Genomic DNA, 18,394 nt, shown 5'->3' on the forward strand with positions numbered 1-18,394 from the left:
GGGTGCCGAGGAGGGGCGGTACCTGTGTGTGCTCGTACGGAACGCGCGGGAGGGCAGCTCCGCTCGGAAAGCCGCGTTCCTGTCTGCGTTTGTGCTCCGGCTTGTTTTGTTCTTGTTTGAGAAACTTATGAATCGTTTGGTTTCGGAGCCAAGTTAGCATTCACAGAATCATTTAGGCTGGAAAAGACCCTTAAGATCGTCAAGTCCAGCCATTAACCCACCACTTCAAGTCTACCGCTAAGCCATGTCCCTAAGCACCACATCTTCAGGTCTTTTAAATACCCCCAGGGTCAGCGACTCAAACACTTCCTTGGCTGCCTGTTCTATGCTTGACCACCCTTTCTGTGAAGACATGTATCCTAATATACAATCGACATCTCTCCTTACGCAAGTTGAGGCGGTTTTCTCTTGACCCATCACTTGTTCCTTGGGAGAAGACGCCAATCCCCACCTTGGTACAACCTCCTTTCAGGGAGGTGAGAGCAATAAGGTCATTCCTGAGCCTCCTTTTTTCCAGGTTAAACACCCCCAGCTTCCTCAGCCTCTCTTCATCAGACTTGTGCTCCAGACCCATTACCAGCTCCACTGCCCTTCTCTGGACATGCTCCAGCACCTCAGTGTCTTTCTAGCAGTGAGGGCCCCAAAGCTGAACACAGGATTTGAGGTGTGGCCTCACCAGTGCCAAGTGCAGGGGAACACTCATTGTCCTGCTGGTCACACTTTTGCTGATACAGGCCAGGATGCCTTTGGCCTTTTTGGCCACCTGGTTACACACTGGCTCATATTCAGCCAGCTGTTAGAGCAGCACCCCCGGATCCTTTTCCATGTGGCAGCCTTCCAGCCACTCTCCCCTCAGCCTGTAGCATTGCATGGGGTTGTTGTCACGCAAGGGCAGGACCTGGCACTTCATCTTGTTGACCCTCATGCCATTTGCCTCAACCTATCAATCCAGCATGACCAGATCCCTCTGCAGAGCCTTCCTACCCTCCAGCAGATCAGTGCTTCTGCCCAGCTTGGTGTTATCTGCAAACTGACTAAGGGTACACTCAATCCCATCATCCAGGTCATGGATAAAGATATTAAGCAGAACTCTGGGATTGAAATTGCTTTCTTGGTTTTTTGGTTTCTGCAGTTTGGATGCTAAATCTACGAGTATCCAGGTAATAGTTAAAGAAGGTGGTCTGAAGTTCATCCAGGTCCAAGATAATGGCTGTGGTATCAGAGTAAGTAAACAGAGTTGACAGGTATATGCTGTTGTTTAATACTACCTTTTAAAAATTATTTCAATTGGTGTTTCTGATCTTGAAAAAACTCAGAGAGTGACTATTGCTTGTCCCTTTCACATAGAAAGAAGATCTGGATATTGTATGTGAGAGATTTACTACGAGTAAACTGCAAAAATTTGAAGACTTGGCTAGTATTTCTACATACGGTTTTAGGGGTGAGGTAAGCTCTTCATCAAGGTTTTGAAACTGTTCATTGTTGTTACTCTGCTGTAGTGGGCTGTACATACTGTCTCATTCCCAGTACTTTTTACAGAAGCTTCTGTTTTCTGAGAGAGTCTGCTATGTGAATATAGTATTCAAAATACATTTCAGTGTCTTCCAAGATTAGGTGGATTCCTATAGGGAGGTATATATTCTTTTTGCTTTCTGGATTAAGATTTTTTTTTTTAATTGAAACAAAGCCTGTCTTCTCAAATGATGGTTCAGGAACCTACAGATAAAAGTGGAAGATTTGAGTTGAAGGTGAATCTTTGATGTCAGACATTTGTCTAAATACCACATTTAAAACGAAATGTTCAAAATGTGCAGTGGTCTTCCTTTTCTTTTGCTATTAGACAAAGTTAGTATCTCTTACCCTTCAGATATACTGGTTTTTCATACTCTTATAGGCTGTATCTAAACTCTGGAAGAACAGTCAAGGATGAGCTTAACTTTCTCCTCTGGATGAACAAGATATATAAGTGTGTGTCCTGTGCTCAGATACAGAGATCGTCACATGCTCCCAAGAGTAGACTACTTGAGTCCTCTCCTCACACACTTTCAACATAATCATCTCCACAGTCAGTGGAGTCTGGTCCTGAGGCTGGTTTCATCTGTGTGGACACGTCCATTGAGTTTTCCAGGAAAACCATTATGACCTAACTTTGTAATATTACTTACAGTCAAGAGAAAGACTTGGGCAGGAGTGAGAAAGTAACAGCTAAAACCTTCCAACTGCTTTCTTGTTAACATGAAAAAGGCACAACTGTAATAATTTTGCAAATTTCTTTTAGTTATGCTACGTGGTTAACCACTTGCATTGTCAGTGATAATGAAATATTAGGGAAGCCAGAAGGATCTTCTGGATTAAATTCAGTATTATAGATACTAACATTTTTTTAAGCTTTACTGACCAGCAATTTCCTTGTAAGGATTTTTATTAATTACTTGCAAGTGGTATATTGAAATTTAGTGATGGTGTTTAAAGTGTGGACATGCCTCAGTGTTCTCCAGAGCAAGGTTTACAAAGATACTTTCTCTTTTCCTAGGCTTTGGCCAGCATCAGTCACGTTGCCCATGTTACAGTAACAACTAAAACAGCTGATGCAAAGTGTGCATTCAGGTATGCTACCTATTATCCAGGTGACTTCTGCTGCATGCAGTAACAGATGTATCTATTTCAGAACTCCTATTACGGAAGAGGGTATGGTAAGAGTAGGTACCAAAAAGGCTTGGAATATGAGAAAATGTATTTTTCCAAATTGTAAATGGAAGCTTGAGCTAAATAGTGTATTTTAAAATTGGTGGAGGTAGGTTGGGGAGGCAAGAGATCTTGAAGGAACTTCTACTTCAGTAGTTAATGTAGGCTAAACATTTGTCTTTTTCTCCATTTCAGGATAAAAGGTTATACATATATATTATGGGCATTGTGTCAAGCAAATTTCGGATGTCTCAGCATAGGAACTTACAGCTTAGTTTGTTATCCTGTGGTGCTTTATCCTATCCAAAAAGAGTTTTGAATGTTCTTTTGAAAACTTAATCTAAATTATAAGCAAGCTTTTCCATTAATTTCTTAACTACTTTTAAGAAAAGGAAGTGGTAAAAAAGAGATGTTCTGAATCTTGGTTTTTCAAAAGATTGTGTGGCTGTTGTCTTTCTTGCACTAAATACACAGGGTATGTGAGACAGCACAATAAAGTCTGTGCTTTGAATTTATGCATCTGTGTAACTTGCTGAAAGACCTACGTGGGTCAGAAATCTCTTATGCTCAAAATCCTGTTAGTGTCAAAAAGGAAACAGACTAAAGTCAAGAATTTCTCATTAGCATAATTGAAGTGTAAAGTCTAGTGAGAGAATTGTTATTAGGCCGTGTCTGCCTATTAAAGAAAAAATGCAGTAATCCTGCCTTTAGAGGAAAAGTCTCAGTAATACAATTTCAAAACACGTATGCCATGATCTACCTCCTTTCTTCTGCTATTATTCCCATCCCCCCACTGCCCCTCTGGCTCTTAAAATCAGCGAAGACAGTTTTACTCTAGCGGAAAGGTGTAGAAAGCTAATTCTCAGGGTCCCAAATTGTTTGCTGGGAGGAGTGTGACAATGATGGGATTTCTTTTGTTTTCTTCCTTTGTTGTCATCTGTCCATGTCCGCCCTCCTGTAAATCTAGATGTCTGACAACTTTTATTTTCTGCCTAGAGCTACTTACAGTGATGGAAAAATCAAAGCCCCTCCAAAGCCCTGTGCTGGAAACCAAGGAACTCAGATCACGGTAGGTTTTAGTGCCCGTTTTCTCTTGTTCCTTTTCTGTTCCTTGCTTGTTAGGCTTGCACCAATTACGTTGTAAGGTACATGACAGTATCACCTCTGGAGCTGCAGTTTGTCAGGTGAACGTAGGGAGGCAAGGAATAAATTGAATGTTGATTCTTCATAAACTAAAGTATTCTCAGAAAATTTATATATAAAATAAAAATTAACAGGATGGATTTAGATTAATTCTATAGTAAGAGAGAATTTTAAAAATTGTTTTTAATTGTGAACTTTTTCTCTGTAGGTTGAAGATCTCTTTTACAATGTAAATACAAGGAGGAAGGCTTTAAAGAATCCAAATGAAGAATATGCAAAAATACTAGAAGTTGTTAGCAGGTAAACTGAAATAGGAGGCTCCCAATTCTGTATACTGCTATAGGGAGTACCAGGGTTTTTCAGAGGGACTGGCAAGTGTGTGTTTGGTGTCATTTTGTTGGTGGTGGTGGTGATTTTGTTTGTTAAGGTTTTTTTAAGCTATTTTTTAGTGTGCACTACCAGATAACAGTCTGTCCAATTTGATGTGAAAAATCCACATAGGAAGTAGTGTATTCTATCTGTGACTATTAATTATTTCTAAGAATTCCAGCAAAGAAATGGTGATGGACTTGAACTCAAGTGAACTTTAAATATACTTGGGCTGAATAGAATTAATGTAAAATCTGCTCAGGAACATTGAGATTTGGCTGAATACAGAAAAGTTGAATGGCAACTTAACATCCCCAAAAAGGAGTAATGTCACTTTAGCCACTAGATGTTCCTTGCCTGGGCCCCTTGGTTGCATCTTTTGCCACGTGCAGAGGCTTTGCAAGCAGGATCTGCACAATTTAAGCAAAAGAACTGCTTTAGACTTTCAGAAGACACGAAAGGTAGCAAAGAGTAGCAAGACTGTATACCAAGGTTTAGCCTACTCCCCAAATGAACTATTTAAGAGTCTTTACTGGATCAGGCAGACTTCAGCCAGGAGGTGGAAGGTCAGCTCCTGCTGCTCTGTCAAACAGAATGATCTGAAGTCTTCCTGAGTTACAGCCCTCCACCTCATTGGTTGTTGTTTTTCATTAGGATTTTTCTGTTACTTAATTTTGGTGGGTTTTTCCACTTGAATTTTTGAGTTCACAGTCACAGCAGTCTAATCTTTGTCTGCATTTTTACATTTCTCATTGTGCAAGGTTCTGTGGTGTTTTTTTTATTCACTATGCAGTAATTTCCCTGGAAGTTTGAGCCAAGATTGTGGAGCTGTAGTGTATCAGATCTCAGCTGTGGGATCACAAATAGCTGAACTGTCTGGGTAGGGGAAGTTATAAGGGTGGGCCAGCCATTATTCAGATGCTTCTCCCTAGTAGTTGAGACTTGCTTCTGTTGTACTTAGGATGTTTTGGTGTTTTTATTTAGTTAAACCTGTGCAGTGAAACTGAAAAAACAGGTCTGTAGGAGCCGATCCTTTTTTTTGAGAAATAAGCTAAGCTGATCCTTGAATTTCTTATGGTTACAGTTGAGTTATAAATAGGACGCGCTTTTTTTTTTTTTAGCTATGCAGTCTACAAAAGCTCAGGTTGGCTCAAATTGCATTACTGTCTAACAGGAAGTGAAATTGCTTGCCCCTATTACTAGCTGCTTTTCAGCAATCAGGGGAAACAATTAACTTTTCTTCCACATACTGCAGACTTACATTTATGTGTTTTTCAGGTATGCTATCCATAACTCAGGCATCAGCTTTTCAGTTAAAAAGGTGTGTAGATAAAGTCTTTGTAACTTCACTGTGTGTCTGTATGTGCCTGTGTATATATACATAATGTGTGTATCTGAAAATGCCAGAAAATTTGCACTGCATCTTTTGGAGCAGGGACAGCACACAGAGCCTTCCCTTGTACTGCACTGTTGAAGGGTATGTTGGTGCAGTTTGCCTAGAAAGCACATCAGTTAGAAGTAAGCAAGACAAAAATATATTTGTCAGGAGTTTGTATGTTTCTGTGCGGTCAGTGCTGTATTTGGTTTAGCTTTATGAGCTGTTTCAGCTTCTCTGGAGAGGCTGGTTACTAAGTACTATATGAAAGAGGCTGGGGTAGATTACCCTCATTCTGTGCCATTCTTGATAATTATTTACTGAACTGAGTGTGTTCCTCACTTTCCATGGTGGAGTTACTAGCCTCAGTGGGTCTGATGTGCTCCAGCTGATCTTGTAAATACGTGCCATTTACCATCCATTGCTTTTTGAACATAAGTAAGTAAATAAGAATACAAAACAATATAATGATGTTATGTTGTTCCCTGCCTTTGTTTTAGAAATGTTATTGTGTAGTTTAAAGTATTTCTAAAACTTTGTCCCGAAAGGTGAATTGATTGACACTCATTTCTGCCCTCTTTAGCAAGGTGACACCGTGTCAGATGTTAGAACCTTATCCAACGCCTCAACAGTGGACAACATTAGGGCCATCTTTGGAAATGCTGTTAGCAGGTATGTTGATGTCAAGTTTCCTTTTGATATTCCAGTGAATCACCCTCCCTTTTCTCTTTAAATACCATGGGCTATGATAACTTTTCTTGCTTCCTTCAAGGTTAATTTCAGAGAAGAGGGAGTGCAGCAATTAGAGAGCTCTTGCTTCTTTTCAGAATGTGTGACTTTTTTTGTGCACCAAAGGGAAGAGGAAAGTTACAAAATTGTTCCTTTAATGTACTGAAAAGGAAACATCTGCTTGTAACTTTGCGAGTGCTCATGTAAAAACAGCAAGCTGAACCTGTGTTCTCTACAAGTTCATATTCTCTTCCTATACCATGAAAATCTTACCTCTTCTTACTGTCTGCTCCCTCATAAATTTTGAAGCTACTCATATTGTTTTTTCTGAAATCTTATGGTTTCTTATTTTGACAAAAGCTACATTAGCTGAGGCTGTGTAAATCAGGTAGAAAAGTTAAAAAACTAAAAGATTGTATTTTGAAGATGTATCTGCCATTGTAGGAAAAATCCTCTTTATGAGACTTTCAGCTGTGAAGAATTCATGTTATGAATTTGTCCCATGAATAGCTGGGTGTCATTTTGATTCTGTTCTGTTACTGACTGAAGTCAAACTTCACATTTAATGAATGTAATTTCTAATTAATGAAAACACCTTTAGGAAACACAGCAAAATAGAGAGGCTACTCAGTAATAAGGTTTGCAGCTTTATGTATTTCCTTGTTAAGTATTCGTTTTTTCCTACTATGGATGCTCCTTTGGCAAGAGTTTTTCCTTTGTACAGTTCAGGATAAATTGCCCACTTCACAGTAAATGTTGTGATAATTTATTTTCAAACAAAACTTTTAATTTACCCAGTTCAAGGTGGTGTTAAAAACTGAACACAAATAAAAATGGCACTTGGTATATATTTAAGTTGAATTGGAAAGACGTTTTTACATTTTAACGACTACTCAACAGACCACCAAGACATATTAGACTGACAAAAGTGGACAAAGTAGTCCAAGAAATAATGTGCTTGTTCTTCCCTGGCTGTAGACAATTTTGAAGTGTTCTTGTCAATCACTGTCAATGACTTAAACAAAGAAATGCATGTTAGAATTATCAATAGATTATAATGCTGTGGATACTGTAATATGTTGCAGTATTAAAAAGATAATGGAGGTAATTTTACAAACTCCAACCATACAACATTACCAGTTTACACTTAGTTGAGAAGAGGAAATGATACAGTTCAGGTTGAATAATTATTGTGGCCCAGCAGTCAGTGTTTGAGCTCTGAAATAATTCTAATGTTGTCATTAACTGGGATAGAAGATAGATCAGTATATGAAGTAGTGAGATTGAGCAATAGGCCCTGAGCCAAAGTTGACCTTTAGATGAACCTTCCAACCATATGTTATATGATATTTTTATCTGCTCATTAGCAAAATATGCATGATCATTAGCAAAATATGTAGTGTAATAAGAATATATTTATCTTTCCAAATTTAGAGGATGGACAAGGCAGTGAAATCAGACATCTGACCTTGTTTGGGGGTGTATGGTCAAAGCCAACTCCCTTGGTTCCTCCTTGAGCCCTGGCCAGGCTTTGGGTGGAACCCAAGAAGAGAATGAAACCAGATGTTTCTGCATTAGGGTTATGTGGGCTTTTTTAGTCAACAGTGTAAAAGCTGGACCCTCTCACAGCGAAGGTGGAGTCTTCACCTACAGATGAGCTCACTGTGTAGGATTTCCCAGTTACCAGGAGTGGTTTTGCTGTCCTGCACTGTGACCAGGGCTCCCCAGCTGATGTGTGGATCTGGGTGATGGTAAAGTGTTAGGGTAACTGGTGTTGTATCTTCTTAATCACTGTAGGCAATCTTCTGTAGTAATGAGTAGGTGCATTACTTAGGTTATCCCTTTGTAATTCTTTGCTGTTTTGAACTACAGTTAATTACACTCATCCCTTAGAGCTGGTGTCTGTATCTTTTGTGCTGACCCTGCCAGCTGGCGAAACAGAGTATCATGTACTGTTGAAAATTTGCAGAGTTAATTTTTTGATTGTGTTTCTGTCAAACTTAATAGGGAACTGATAGAAGTGGGCTGTGAAGATGCAAATCTGGCCTTTAAAATGAAAGGTTACATCACGAATGCAAACTACTCAGTGAAGAAATGCATATTTTTACTCTTCATAAACCGTAAGTTAAAAAAAAGGCAGCATTATGTACAGTCATGTGTTGCTTACATAAACAGAAGAACAAAACTTTCTGAAGACCTACAAAGTACCTGAGCGTTCTTAAAAACATTTTTAAGAATAAATATTGCAGTTAATTGTAAATCTTAAAGTGTTTTTTGATTTGTAATGTGCATCACACTTGGCACTGTATTTAGTGGAAAACAGCTAAAACTGGGCCTAAAGAAGTACCGAGGAGTATCGAGGTTATGGTTGTGTCCTGCCAGCTTACACTGAGTGATCTCTCCATTCTGTACCAACACTGGCATCGGTTGCAACAAACCTTGACTGTATGAAATAATGAAAAGGTAGTTTGGTTATTTCAGCATTTGTGGAAAAAAATACTTCTGAGTATAAAACATGCTAAGAAAATATTGTCTATTCCTGGTTTTATATGAAGAATAAATAGGTCTTGGGGGAAAATGTGCTTAACAGATACCTTTTGAAGACACGAAGCATGAAGATGTCTGAAGGAGCAGCTGGGCACTGTGCAGTGTGTTTTAGCTGGGCTCTTTGAAAACAGCGCTGTGTTCTGTGTTTCAGATCGGTTGGTAGAGTCAGCCGCTATGCGCAAAGCCATAGAAACTGTGTACGCTGCTTATTTGCCAAAAAGCACGCACCCATTCCTATACTTAAGGTAAAGTAATAGGAAGATGTAGCCTTTTCATGTTGTAGGATATAACTAGGGTGAGTAGTTTAGAAGGACATTTCTGTTCCTTGTAGTAGTGTTAAGCATTGCACTGAGGTAATTAATTGCGAGACAGGAGATTATTAAGTAACATCAAGGAAATCTTAAGAAGGCAGACCTTGTTTTTAGAAGTAGTGAGTATCTGTAATTTCAGCTGAAGTCCTTTCCTGTTAATTCATGAGACACTGCAAGTAAAAGATATTTGTAAAAATGGGTTTTTGTAGTTGTACAATGGCGATGTTGGTTTAAGCTTACCTATGTAAGCTTATTTTGCCGAGTGATTTTGGATTATTTTTTAATACACTAAACAAGTCTGACTGTAATAAAACTTTAGCAGGTTTCAGGATCTTCTTGACTTCTTTGTATGGAATTTGTGTGGACAAATTTTGTCAAATTTGAACTAATTTTTGCTTTCTCTGCCATCCATGGGGTATTTTAGGTTAACTTCTTTTAAAATGTTTTCCAGCCTGGAAATAGCTCCCCAGAATGTAGATGTGAATGTGCATCCTACAAAACACGAGGTCCATTTTCTTCATGAAGACAGTATTCTGGAACGTGTGCAACAACATGTAGAGAGCAAGTTACTGGGCTCTAATTCTTCAAGGATGTACTTCACTCAGGTGAGAACGTGTATGGAGTGATGGCAGTTCTGCATTATTGTAATGATCAGGGATACTTTTACTCTGTTCAATAGTGCAGTCTTTGCAGATATGGCACTTAAAAGTGTTGTACTGGTACCTTAAGATATTTGCTCTATGTTTCAGGGATGAAGTCACTTTAATACACCAGTATGGCAAAAGAGAGAAAAAAAAAGTATGGAAACACTTTAAGTATATTTCTGTCAAGTACCTGTTCGGTTGTCTTGATTTTATAAGTATGTTAGCCTTCACATGTGGTAAATTGTTTTCTTATTCTGCCCTGGTTTATGTGAAGATGATGTGATTGAGGAAACTGTTCTGTGTATTTGATAACACTTTGGATTTAATCTAACCAGAAAAAAAGTCAGGAAGATATTCTACTCTCTCTTTATGTAAAGCATAGCATGAGAACTACTATAATTTTTATACAAACTAATTTCCTTGTGATTTTTTTACCTTAAAGATTTTTTTCCTTTGAGACAAAGGAATGGTAACTAATGATTTTAGCTGCCAAGATGATGACGTTCCCTTTATGTGGATAGCAAGTGCAAAGATGGTGGCCTTTTAAGCAGTTGACACTGTGTTGGTGGGGTTTCAAATTTGCTCCTGAGCAGTAAGAAGTGTGGTTGATCTTTCTGGGTTTTTTTAAATGTTATTCAATCTCTTCTCTTTGTTTCCCCATATCTGAATGAAGACGTTGCTTCCAGGGGCTGACTGCTCTTCCAGTGAGGTTGTAAAATCAGCAGCGAACCCTTCTGTGGTTACGAAGGGAACCAGCGATAAAGTTTACGCGCACCAGATGGTCCGCACTGATTCCCGAGAGCAGAAATTGGATGCTTTTCTTCAGCCAGTGAGCAACCCCCTAAGTGCAGGCCCCACTGAAGTGACAGCAGAGGTTAATGCAGGACCTCCAGAGGGTGCAGGCAGACCCCAGGATGCTGAAATGGAAGAAGTCAGCGACCTGGTTGAAATGGCTGATGTTCAGGAGGATGCAGTGAAGCCTGGGGGGCCAAGCGAGAGTCGACACCTGTCTCCTGAGACTGTGCCTTCTAGGTGAGTCTCACCTTTCGTCAGGTGGTGCAAGGCTACCTATTCATTTCATGGCATAGCCCTGAAACTATAGATTTTTCTGATCTCTTTGGACTTCTGCTTTTCCAGAGGGGGAAAATTCTCTAGAATAACTTTTCATGACATTTTATTGAGAAATTAAAGTTAATCTGTGAACTGTGAATTATGTAATTTGTGATAAATTTTGTGACTGGAATAGGATTTCCATGCATACTGAAAGGCAGGAAGCAATATACATAATGGCATTAGTTTAGGGAGATCATACTGGTCTGTCTCTTTCTGGAAGCTTCCCTTTTGTGGAGGGATAGAAACTACATCACTGAATTTGACAGGCATTACCCTAACAAAGGTAAAAGTGCTATTATTATTGTTAGAGCTCCTGGAAGAGCTGTTAGGAGAGGCCAAAGTCTTCTGAGGGAATCTGATTCCCTCTCCCCGGTATAACAGAAAAATGGGCATGGAAAAAAAAAATCATTAGAAATACCAACATATTTAGATATATCCTTTAGAGCCCAATTTGCTTGGTGCTTAAGCAACAATTGCCTAGTATTAGAGTCACAAATTCTCTTAAAATTCTGAACTACCCTTTCCTAACAAATTATTCCTCAGAAGCAAAATAAAACTGTCTTTCTGGGAAACTGTCTGCATTTCCTGTGTTAACATACAGCATGTGAATTGAGCATCCCATCTGTTGCTGTGTTTAGCCTAAGTGATAGGAGAATTGAACATAATTCCTTTTGTTTTGGTATTGCAGGAAGAGACCACGGGAAGACATGGACATAGAATTGGAGAAAGATCACACCAGAAAGGACATGACTGCTGCTTGCACCCCTAGAAGAAGAATTATCAACTTGACTAGTGTGTTGACTCTCCAGGAAGAAATTGAGAACCAGGCACATGCAAGTAAGCAAGGCTTGTTTCTCAAAATTACTGTTATTCCACCAACTAAATATGACTGTTTGAACTGGAAAAAGGTATTTAAAAGGAGGCCCAGTGAACTTACTGTGTTGCTAAGCAAGTTTTTAACAAAAGTTTTTGCTTTTCATTTTTATTTGTATCTGTCCCACTTATATGAAATGGTGAGACTTGTAAAATATTGTCTCTTTTGTAAAGAGTTGTTTTAGACAAAGGTAAATGGTTTGCGATTCTTTCTAGGGTGTTTCCCTCTTAGCTCAGTTGCCTCTGAAGGCAACTTACCCTGACTCATACCCTTATTATTCATGTCTAAATGCTAGGAATATCACATCCTGGGGGCTCTGTTGGATTTGTTTTGATTTTTCTGCTTGTAAGAACTGGGGACACTCCACACAGACATCTGTAATAAATAACTTTATAAACTGCTAAGAATCTTAAACTTTAGAAAGCATGAACTTTTACTTTACTTGTGCTGCAGTAAATGTTTTGCAGAAGACTGGTAATTCTGAGCCAGTAATTCCATATGTGACTGTCACTGTTTAAATACTGAAATCAAAGAGTTGTCCCTGAACCATAAAATACCCAAAAATGTCTCAAAATGCGTGATAGAACTTTTGAAGCTGCCTATGGTTGTGTCTCATCTTCACATCTGTAAGAAATACCTAGAAGAGACTTTGGAAAGAGAGAAATCTTTTCTCAGGCTGTTACCCTCTTTTGGAAAACATAAGAGTGGAATTAGGGTAGCGTAGTGCTTTGTACATGCTGTGACTGCAGTGCCAAACATCTGTAACAAAGCTGCTCCCAAGGATGGCAACTAGTGAATTTTTTTTGTGGAATGCCTAAAATGAACTCTTTTATGAAATCTGACATCTCATACCCTTCCCAGCCTTCTCATTCATATATATATATATTTAAAAAAACTTTGTGAGAGAAAAAGAAAGAAATTATGAAAAAAAAATTACGGACCTATTCTATCACACTTTTAGAATTTAGTTTGACAATACCTAGATTGTGCTGCAAAGCTGGTTTACACCTGCAGTTTTTGAAGTACATGTATGCTCCTCACCAATCTCCTGTGGCTGGAAATTAATCTTGGAAGGTATTCAAACACAGGGTTTTTAATTTTAATTTTTTTTTCTAATTTGCATTTGTAGTTTAAATGTTAAATAACTATTCTCCCTTATGCTTTAATAGTATGAGTATGCACAGAAGTTATTAATATTTCAAAACTTGTTAATAATTGGTCATACAGGGATATAAGAAGAAGCAGGGGTGTAGTAGGACTGAACAATAATCTGAGACTTTCATGCTAAGAAGACGCAACCCACTCAACTAAATAAATGAGGGCAGGGTTGTGTCTCGGTTTTGGAGACAAAACTTCAGGAGGAAACACTCCAGAGTGTCTGCTCCGAAGGGAAAAGGGCCTACCCTTTTCCTCCACCAATAAGACAAGTGGGTCACAGCAAGTGAAAGTGGAAAAAACAAACTGTTTATTAACACACAAACAAAACAGGGTAGAACAGGATAAAAATAAAACCTCCAAATGCAACACATTCCCGGAGAGGGAACAGCCACATGGGCTCGGACCAGCCGGGGCCACCCCATGGGCCTGCTGGGGCCACCCGCAGGCTCCCCGGACTGGCTAGGAGGGAAGGGAGGCAGTGAGGCAAGGGAGAGGGAAGGGAAAAAGAACAAGTAAAAAAAATCCAACAGAACCTTTTCCCAGCTATGCGGAACACAAAAGAAACCCAAAGAGCAGCACAGCGCTCCCGGCGCACTCCCTCCGAGCCCCGCAGAGCCCCAGAGACCCCCGAGCCCTTGGGCTGAGCCATTAAAGTGCCCCGCACTCGGTCCCACGGCCCCACCCCCCGGGCCCATCTAAAGGCACAGCGGCCTTGGGCGGTGAGCGGGCGGTTTAGGAATAAAGCGGCTTCATAACATCACCCCAGGACAGGCTGCAACTATGAAATGACATCCTTTTGTTTCTTCCCCACCTCTCTATTGTTTCAGAACTTCAGGAGATGCTACGTGATCACTCGTTTGTTGGTTGTGTTAGTCCTCAGTGGGCTCTGGCCCAGTATCAGACAAAGCTGTACCTTCTCAATACAACAAAACTCAGGTAAAAGAGTTGTAAGACCTGTTGGCAGCTGAAATAAGTACCAGTTGTGAAGCTAATTAGAAGAAGGAAGGAAATTACAGAGAAAACAACATCGTTCTCGTTGCCTATCTGAAAAGTCATGAGGCTAAAGATTAAGCACAGTTCAGAACAGTGGAAACAAGTCTGGCACACTTGGGAAAAGTTGCAGGGAATCAGTGTAACTAAAATGCCAACTACTGTATTCTGCACTCACAGAGAGTGGGAAGGGAAAGAATTTTTCTTGCTTCATGATGCTCTATGATCATCATCATAATTTGCTGCAGGATCATCTACAGCACGCTGTATAGAGCAGAGTCTTCAGAAGAGTCCTGTAAAACATTGTATCCAGCTGGGTTAAGAGTATCTGCAGGACATGATTGTAACACAAAATGTGTAATTTTGCCTCTGCAGCCTTACAGGGCCAGCTACATAATTTTTTGTAACAAATCAGAGAATAGACTTGAGGTAGATATGTCTATTAATTTCACAGTTCCTTTGCATTTCTTACAGTGCAGTAAAGGAGTAAAGAAGTGGAAATATAAACTATCAGGGAATAAATTGATAGGGATTGGATACTTGAGTATGTAACCTTTCTGCACCAGTGTGGCTGATGAGGTCAGAAACCAAGAAATAGACTTGTAAATACCTAGATAGTGCAGGTGAACCCTTACACTCTTTAGTTAAAATAAGATCTTTATTAATAGGACTGAATATATACATCTGATGTTTCCAGGATGATACTTTCCCTTCTTAATTATGGTAACTTGTACATATGATATCCTGTCCATATAAATAATTTTTATGCTTCAATTTAGCCAAGAACTCTTCTACCAGATACTTATTTATGACTTTGCAAACTTTGGAGTCTTAAGGTTGTCTGTAAGTATAATTTTACATTATATCCTATATAAAAAGATTTTAAAACAATGTATTTACAAAATGTCTGTCCTTTCAGACAAATGCATGGTTTTTGGTTGCACAGTCAGGTTGGCTTTTGTCCACTACAAGAGCATTGTTTTGTTTCTCAGTAAGAATGTAGAAAATTCAGTAATTTTGTAGCTCCTACTGTTAAATTGTCATCCTGGCTGCTTGTTATTAGTGTCAGTTGTAGTTGTTCACCAAGTTTTGCTGTTGCTCATTACATTGGGACAAATAATTAATTTGAATATACAAATTACAGAAATACAGTGTTGATTGCCAGTGTTCGTCCTGTAAAATATCACAGTGCTCAGCAGGATTGTGGACTGCAGAGAAAGAAGAAAGAAATTCATACCTTTTTAGCCTGGTTGTGATAAACAGAACTGTTAGTTCTGCAGGCCAGATGTAGTGTATTACAATTAGTTAGTATGTGAAGGAAGAAGCTATAGATTTCCAATAGGGTGTGCTGATCATTAACCAAAGTTTTGCTTTCTTCATTTTTTAGGAGCCAGCTCCTTTATATGAGCTTTCCATGCTTGCTTTAGAGGATCCCGAAAGTGGCTGGACAGAAGAAGATGGCCCAAAAGAAGGGCTTGCTGAGTACATTGTGGAGTTTTTGAAAAAGAAGACTGAAATGTTGAAAGATTATTTTTCTCTTGAAATTGATGAGGTGACTGCAGCTATTACTTCTGACAGTAAATGAATGGTGGACTTGGCAGTGTTAGGTTTATGGCTGGATTCAACCTTAAAGGTCTTTTCCAACCTAAATGATTCCATAATTCTACATTTTGGTGACAGATAACTGCAGTAGTTTGCTCGCAGTGCTTACCATCATTAAGAATTAGTTCCAGTAAGATTTTAGGTGGCATAAGCCTTTCGTTAAAAATGCTCAGCACTTACGCTGCCTCTAAGAAGGGTGCTACACAAAGTTTCTGTTTAATTAGTTACCAAGTCACAGAATGGGTTAGGTTGGCAGGGACCACAGTGGGTCATCTGTTCCAACCTCCTTGCTCAGGCAGGGTCATCCTGGAGCACACGGCACAGGATTGCATCCAGGTGGTTCTTGGATTTGTCCAGTGAGGGAAACTCCACAGCCTCTCTGGGCAATCCACAATTTAGTCATTGCTTCCATAACTAATGCAGATCTCTTGACCAACAAGGTGTGAATCTTAACCAGTTTTCAAGTCAGACAGGGCTGCAGCACCACTGTGGCTCTTAATGTGTCTTTTTTGTGTGGCTTTAAGGCATCCCTTACTTTATACAAAAGTGAACAACTTCATCAAGCCCAGGCACTTCATTTGGATGTTTGCCCGGGAAGTGGTACCTGTGTATCCTAGAGCTAGAGGAGAAGGTTGAATTCAGCCACTCCCTGAGCTGAGTGGCTTAATCCATGCCTTGTGAAATTAAACTCTGCCAATAACTCTCTTCCTTCCAGGCAATGTCTGCCTGGCATCAGGCTTTAGAAACTTGTAAGGCTCACTGAGTTTGGTAAGAAACAGTCTTACAATATGTAACAGTTCTGGTGCTTTTACTGCGAGGAAGAACTTTCTTTTTTTACTGAAGTAGCAGTGTTGCCTTGCAGGAAGGAAATCTTACTGGGTTACCACTTCTGATAGACAACTACGTCCCACCACTGGAAGGACTGCCTATGTTTATCCTGCGCTTGGCCACAGAGGTATATTCTCTTAATTATTCTAACAATGCACAATTACTTTTTTTACTTTACATTTAAGCAATTCCAGCCTTCCTTTGCAGTTTCTGGTGCAGCTTAAGTGTACTGTTACGTGTTCCAGATGCTTTTCTGTGGTTACTGATTAGTTATGCTTTGCCTCTGTATTTATAACTACTGACTGAATGAGCCTCTATTTTGATTTAAAAGCCTGCATTCCTACCCTCTTTTTCATTCTATAATTTTACCTTACCAGGACAAAAATGGCCAATACATTAATATGAATTTTCCATGTTAAGAATCTCTATCAAGTCTCTTACTGCTACCCAGATTCTGTAAGATGACTCTTTTTTTTTTTGTAACAGGTAAACTGGGATGAAGAAAAGGAGTGTTTTGAAAGCCTAAGTAAAGAACTATCCATGTTCTACTCCATCAGAAAGCAGTATATAATAGAGGAAGCCAACCCGGCAAACTCTCAGGTACAAGAATACTGTAACTAGTCCTGTGAGCAGATAACTAACAACATACAGGAAACTGCTGCTCTTTCAGATATAGACTTATAATCCCAGCTCTTTCAGTGAACTGAGTCAAGTAGCAGTGTGGCAAGATTCTGAAAGAATGTGGCTTAAATTTTCTGAAGTATTACAGGTATTGAGGGAACCTTTTAACTTTGGGCATTGCAGTGTACTTAATATTATAACAAGCCTCCTTGGCCTCCAAGTTGGAAATGTATTTTTTATGCTATATTTCTACAGAAGAACAAGGATGCATATAAATTTAAAATACAGCCTGATTGTGTCTAAATATCTGCCCAATCATTCAGTTAAGCTCACCCATTCTGCAAGTGACTTCACAGAGCTTAGAATTTACTGTATAGAATGAACTTTTCTAATACCAGCAGAATTTTACAATTTTTGTAGTCTTACATAGTAAAGTTTTTAAGGAGTGCTGTCCTCTAGTTAAACAGAACCTCGGTTTAATTGTTTGTACTTTTCTTCCTGTATTTCAGAATGAAGATTCTGAGTCTGGTTCAACAACATGGAAATGGACTGTGGAACATGTGCTTTACAAAGCTTTTAGGACTCATCTTTTACCTCCTAAACACTTTGCAGAAGATGGCAACATTTTGCAGCTTGCTAACCTGCCTGACCTGTATAAAGTTTTTGAAAGATGTTGAGCACATAGTTATTAAAGACTGTTTTTTTAGATAGACACCATTTATGTTACCTTCAATTTTACTTAGTAGAAGATAAAGCTGGAATCTTGATGGAAGAAAAAAAGAGGGGATTTAGTATCATACTAAACTACTAACATGGCAGCAAATGGTCTATTTTCCTTCTGTTGATCAAAGTATAAAAAGCATAATTTTTGCTTTGTCTAAACCCACCAAAATCCCTACAATAAAATCTCCACTTACACTCTGAGTTTCCCTATTAACCAATCTGCTGACAGAATACACTTCTACTGAAGAAAATTAACTGGGTTAAGTGATTGTGGAAGAAGATAGAGCTTAATTTAGTTGAAATGTGAGTGCTTTAACTTCACTGCTTTTGGAAATCAAATTAGGTTGCCTGCATTCTTTTAAGCATGACTGTTGTCTGACATTACCTGCAATGTGAATGTACATGCAAAGCACTAAAATCATCCATAACTGCAGGAGTTAGGCTTGTAATATTTCAGGACCCTTGCTGAAATAAGGCAAATCCCTTCCCTTTTAATCAAGGAGTCAGAGAATAGAAATGGGAATGCTCTGGCAGGTAGTAAATGAGCATGCACACATAATATTAATTGTCTCCAATTTAATGAGTAGGGCTTAGGAGATCTGTTACTTACAAGGCTGTCCCAACAGAGAAAACATTTTTCTAAGTCCAAGAGGCATTTAGCATCCAAACCAAAAAGGAAAGC

General features: G+C 39.1%; 1 protein-coding gene across 1 annotated transcript in view; it reads left to right on the top strand.

Annotated features, from left to right (window-relative positions):
- Positions 1–17,913, top strand: part of MLH1 (mutL homolog 1) — a 28,829-nt gene extending 10,916 nt beyond the window's left edge. Inside the window, exons 3-20 of the mRNA XM_017734424.1 lie at positions 1,136–1,223; positions 1,348–1,446; positions 2,534–2,607; positions 3,682–3,754; positions 4,037–4,128; positions 5,476–5,518; positions 6,156–6,244; positions 8,309–8,421; positions 9,000–9,093; positions 9,611–9,764; positions 10,477–10,835; positions 11,605–11,753; positions 13,776–13,884; positions 14,718–14,781; positions 15,326–15,490; positions 16,403–16,495; positions 16,855–16,968; positions 17,499–17,913. Coding sequence (XP_017589913.1) covers positions 1,136–1,223; positions 1,348–1,446; positions 2,534–2,607; positions 3,682–3,754; positions 4,037–4,128; positions 5,476–5,518; positions 6,156–6,244; positions 8,309–8,421; positions 9,000–9,093; positions 9,611–9,764; positions 10,477–10,835; positions 11,605–11,753; positions 13,776–13,884; positions 14,718–14,781; positions 15,326–15,490; positions 16,403–16,495; positions 16,855–16,968; positions 17,499–17,666 — 2,140 coding nt within the window. The 3' untranslated portion in view covers positions 17,667–17,913. The remainder of the gene's footprint in view (positions 1–1,135; positions 1,224–1,347; positions 1,447–2,533; positions 2,608–3,681; positions 3,755–4,036; positions 4,129–5,475; positions 5,519–6,155; positions 6,245–8,308; positions 8,422–8,999; positions 9,094–9,610; positions 9,765–10,476; positions 10,836–11,604; positions 11,754–13,775; positions 13,885–14,717; positions 14,782–15,325; positions 15,491–16,402; positions 16,496–16,854; positions 16,969–17,498) is intronic.
- The last annotated feature ends 481 nt before the right edge of the window (positions 17,914–18,394 follow it).

Source organism: Corvus brachyrhynchos, unplaced genomic scaffold, assembly GCF_000691975.1.
Source record: "Corvus brachyrhynchos isolate BGI_N302 unplaced genomic scaffold, ASM69197v1 scaffold94, whole genome shotgun sequence".
NCBI lineage: Eukaryota > Metazoa > Chordata > Aves > Passeriformes > Corvidae > Corvus > Corvus brachyrhynchos.